The 4,733-nt window shown below is 53.8% G+C and overlaps 1 protein-coding gene across 1 annotated transcript in view; it reads right to left on the bottom strand.

The window, feature by feature from the left end:
- SERINC2 (serine incorporator 2) overlaps nt 1–2,499 on the bottom strand; it is a 4,553-nt gene extending 2,054 nt beyond the window's left edge. Inside the window, exons 1-7 of the mRNA XM_009645834.2 lie at nt 2,344–2,499; nt 1,618–1,805; nt 1,435–1,514; nt 1,170–1,307; nt 875–1,044; nt 696–786; nt 432–567 (exon numbers count right to left, since the gene is read on the bottom strand). Coding sequence (XP_009644129.2) covers nt 432–567; nt 696–786; nt 875–1,044; nt 1,170–1,307; nt 1,435–1,514; nt 1,618–1,805; nt 2,344–2,379 — 839 coding nt within the window. The 5' untranslated portion in view covers nt 2,380–2,499. The remainder of the gene's footprint in view (nt 1–431; nt 568–695; nt 787–874; nt 1,045–1,169; nt 1,308–1,434; nt 1,515–1,617; nt 1,806–2,343) is intronic.
- Between the last annotated feature and the right edge of the window lie 2,234 nt (nt 2,500–4,733).

Genomic DNA, 4,733 nt, shown 5'->3' with positions numbered 1-4,733 from the left:
GCCCGTCGGCGCCCCCCTCCCTGCCTGCCCCGGCAGCGCTTTCCTCCGTCAGCATCAGCTTGTTGACCTGCGGATGGTCCGAGGAGCGGACACTGCGGGCAGAGGGAGGGCATGCTCAGGGCTGCCTGCCTGCTGCCTCCTCAGCTGCCCCCCAGCCTGAGCTCAGCACCCCCCCGGGATGGGCAGGGCAGTTTGGGGGATGCAGCTTGTGTGGAAACCCTAAAAGCTGTGACCACAGCTCCACAGAGCAGCCTGCCTGTGTCCCTGGGGACCGGGATGGCTTTGCAAGAGGCACTTCATGACAAAATCCCTGTGGACCAAGCTGCAACCTCCCATCCAGCATTGCCTTTCCCTAAAAGCCACCCCATGCCTCTCTGCTCCAGGCAGGCAGAGGGACGGTGCAGTCCCCAGGACACAAGCCAAGTCCTCACCTGATGAAGAGGGTGCAGAGGATGAAGATTATCAGCCCCACGATGCTTGGGGCGTCCCACCAGGTAGTCAGAGGCTGTGTGGCCATCGCTGAGCCAGTGCTGTTCCTCACCAGCAGCGTGGGGTTACAGGTCTGGGCTGGGGGGGACATGCAGGGGGTTCATCACCTTTCCCCAGCCCCCAGAGACCCAGAGGGGAAAAGCACCCACCCCAGTGTGTGGTCCCCATGCAACCCCTTCCTGAGCCCAAGGCCGCATCCTGCTTACTTGGTACATTGGCCAGGGCGGACCAGGTGACGTAGATGGTGTAGAGGGTGATGAGGGACGCCTGCAGCAGTCCCGAGTGCGGCTGAGCATCCTGCAAACACAACGGTGGGTGCTCAGGACTGGTCCTGTACCCCACGGCGACATGGCTACCAGCCTCCCAGGTGCCCCCACCACCTCACCTGGATCTTGGGCAGGATGGACACGGCAGAGATGATGAGGCAGAGGATGAGGTTGATGCTGATGAGGACCTTGCCCTCCGTGCATCCCTGGGGCTTGGTGTAGTAGACATAGAGCAGCACTATGGCCGCAATGGAGGTGGCATAGAAGATGAAGGTGACGATGCAAAGGGCTGGGGAAGAAAGCAAAAAGGAAAGAGGCTGGAGCAGAGCCCGGAGTCCCCTCCAGCTCAGTGTCACCTGGCCCCAGGATGAGCTTCCCCATCCCAAAACCCTCGGCAGTGCCAGCCATACCAACCTGTGTACCAGCCCTTGGCGTTGCCCTCGTCCGCGTTGCGTAGCCACAGCTGGCTCCAGGAGTGGGCGAAGTCAATGAGGAGGATGAGCTGAATAAGTATGAAGAGGAAGGAGCCAACCACACCAAAGTAAAACCAGACTTGAGGGAAAAAGAAAAACCAGTTAAGAGCAGGGAAAACAGGAAGGGGCAGGGGCCCACAGCCAGGTTTGATCCTGCGCTAGGGTTTAGCCCAGAAATGCAGAGGACACCAGGGGCAGCTCCTCACCTGAGGTGAAGGCACCGTCGGGGATGTAGAAGGCCCCCACTGTGATCCCCACCAGCACCAGGAACTTGAAAAACCAGAAGCTGCAGGAGGAGAGAGAAGGCACGGTCTGTGAGCGGGAACCCAGCAGTAAAGGGGGGGTCTGCCCCCACCCCAGCACCCCCCAGCCCAGGGACAAGTGCTCACCCGTTCTGCACCGCAGCTCGCGGGTCCTTGCTGCTGCGCACACACACCATGATCAAGGCAAAGAGGAAGAAGAAGGCAGCCATGGCGAAGCCCATGCGGTACACGGCTTTGTGGCCCAGGAAGCTGCCGCAGTCAACGTGGGTCTGGACCCCCAGGACCGACCCACTGCCTTCACAAAAGCCGGGAAGCTGCAAAGGCAATGGGAGAGTGAGCATTACCCCAGCATCCTGCACCCACCATGAGCCCTGGTGCCACCAAAGATAGGCCAGCCCATGACTGCTCCAATGCCACCCATAAAGCCTGCTCGGGGACAGTGGTGGAGTGACACAGATAAAGCCACCCTGCAGGTCAGTGAGAAGCTGGGATGAAACCAGCATTTCCCCAAAAGCCTGGCCCAGCCTTTGTGTTAGCTCAGCTGGCAGACCTCAGCTCCCACAACCATGACTTGCAAGTCACTTGGCCAGCTGAACCCCCAAAAATGGGATGCAGGAAACTGTCCTGGGAGACATCTGAGAAACAATACATGAAATTATCCCACTGGATCATCCCCTCCATGGAAAACTGGGGTTAAAAGCATCCTCTCCCAGCAAGATGCTCAGGAAAAAAAGGAACAGAAGCAACATCATGACCCAAAAATTCACTTTCTGATTCAGCCTCCCATACCCACCACAAGCTAAACCTCTTCCCTGTGGCAATCAAGCCCAAGGACCCCTGTGAGTTATTTACCTTGTGCAGCTCCTTCTCCACACCGGGGATTATCATAATGATGGACACAAGGGTGCCGAGGAAGAGGAAGAAGGTGAAGAGGAGGCGGGAGACAGTGGAGTTCTTGGCCGAGGGGCAGCAGCCACAGAGCAGGCATGGCGCAGAGCCACAGAGACAGGACGCCTGCAATGAGAGCATCCCCACGTCAGAGGGGTCGAAACTGGCCCCAAAACATGTGCCCAGGCTGGGGGCTTTGCTTAGAGCTTCTTGCCAGCCAGCATCACATCCCACACCCCATGGGACCTCATGGAAATGGCCCCAAACCCCTCCAAAAAGACACTGAAAACCAGAAGAGCTGCAGGAACAGGTTCACTGCAATAACCAACCAACTTGGAAAATGGCACTGAGTCCTGTAGACACCCTCATCTTCTTTTTTGCTCCCCAGCAATTGCATGCAGAAAACGGCTCCAGTCAAAACAAAGCACTGTCCTGCAGGAGCCTCCTTTCAAATAAAAGGAGTTTGCAAAATAATTTAAGGCTGCCTTTTCAGTCTAATAGGGGATGGGGAAAACACGGATATCAGCGCTATGGGGAAACATGTTCTGCTGTCTTTCCCCTCCCCAAAGGCCATTTTACAGGTGGGGAATCTGAGGCACAGCACCCTTGGGAGTCCTCGGCGGGTCCTGGCTTCCCAAAATCCAGCATCGGCAGCACCGCCACATGCACCCTCACTCCTTGCTGTGCCAGAGCTGTGTGCAGAGTGGGGAACCAGGGAAACCCCAGCTAAACAAAACCCAATTTAGCAAAACATTGGCAAAACTGTGCAGAATCAGGCTTGCAGGGAAAAAAAGGAATTTTTTTATTAAACTGTGATTCCTAGACTTCCCTGGCTCCTGCAAGCCATCACTAGAGAAGTGTTCGGGAGATGCTGTTTGCATCCCAGCAGTCGGGCTGGGCTGGGCTGGTATACACCATTCTCAGCAGTTCATCCCACAAGCTGGATATTTACCCGCCTATTTAATACCTACAAAGTTTGGGAGTGCCCCAGTCATTTGCCTTAGAGGAAGAACCACTGCAGGGGTTTTGCATAGCAGCTTTTAAAGCCCATGAGGGGACAGAAACGCAGGATACGGCCACAGCAGGCCCTGACGGTGGCATTTTTTTTTGGCCCGGACGTTGGCATTCCGGATCCGGATGGGGAAGATTTTCAGCTTCTTAACCCCCTGCCCCAGCCCCGGGATCTCCCAGCTCGCTGCCACATCCTGAAACTTCTATTTGTCCAAAAGAGGGTGAAGTTGAAGGATAAATAAGGGCATTTTCAGGCAAGAGAATGGGAAAAGTTTTTTGGGATGGCCTGTCACTGCTGGGTCACTAATCCACTGTGTCATGTGAGCAGAAGGTCCCATGTTAAATATTTGGGCAAAAAAATTGGGGAATAAGGTGTCTCTGGGGTTTGCACTGAGGCTGCTGCACTCTTGGGAATTATCGGGGTTGGTTGGGGAAGTGAAACCAACATCTCGCATCAAGGCAAAGCAGGTGGCGATGCCCTCCTGGCCGCTGAACCGGGAGCCAGCACTGACCCCATGTAAATGAAGAGGTGGGCTGAAGTGCTAAATAAAACCTCAAAGGACCCAAAACCTAAATTAAAAGTAAATTCCCAACTCTGCCCCACTCCCCACGGTGTGAGCGGGAACAGCAGGGCTCTCGGCACAGCCCAAGCAGTGCTACAGCAAAATACACCCCGAGTCCTCTAAAATAGGGAAACTTCAGGCTATTTTCTTTTTTTTTTTTTTTTAAAAGCCTCACTGAAGCCATCGCAAGCCTCCCCCATCCCACGCACCGGCCCAGGGAGCAAGGAGAAATCCCCAAGGAGGTGCAAGCTTCCAGCCACAGGTATTGCCTAGAGACCAACGGGGATTAAATATTTGGAGTTTGTTTAAAATATTACTGCTTCGCTTTCCATGTATTTTTCTCTAGCTAAAATGCATTCCCAAAGCCACTTATTTCAAAATTTACAGCATTGGGCATTTGTCACCCTCTATCACCGCCAGCTTCTTCTTGAAATCCCATGACCACCTCTGGTCCTCGGTAAACTACTTTCCCTCTATTTACAAACTAACTTCATTGGTTTATTTTGCTTTTGATACTTCATTTCTTCCCTTTGAACAGCTCTTCCTCTCCTGCACTTGAGACGCATCAGCCGACCAGATGCACTTGTAAGCACAAGAAGAGTCCAGCTCCCTCCTGGTATGAAGGGATGCGTATGTGTTGTGTGTTTATTATGGCTAGGTACACCCTCATTATGCCCAGCAATCAATATTAATTAAGTATTGCTCAGTGTCAACTCAAATATACATTTCTCATTGCTAAAATGAGTGTAAAAAAGGGATGTGGCAGAAAAGAAAACCAGA

This window comes from Egretta garzetta, unplaced genomic scaffold (assembly GCF_000687185.1).
Source record: "Egretta garzetta isolate BGI_Z169 unplaced genomic scaffold, ASM68718v1 scaffold368, whole genome shotgun sequence".
NCBI classification, from domain to species: domain Eukaryota; kingdom Metazoa; phylum Chordata; class Aves; order Pelecaniformes; family Ardeidae; genus Egretta; species Egretta garzetta.
The sequence above is the reverse complement of the archived record's forward strand: the minus strand, read 5'-3'. Positions and strand labels throughout refer to the sequence as shown.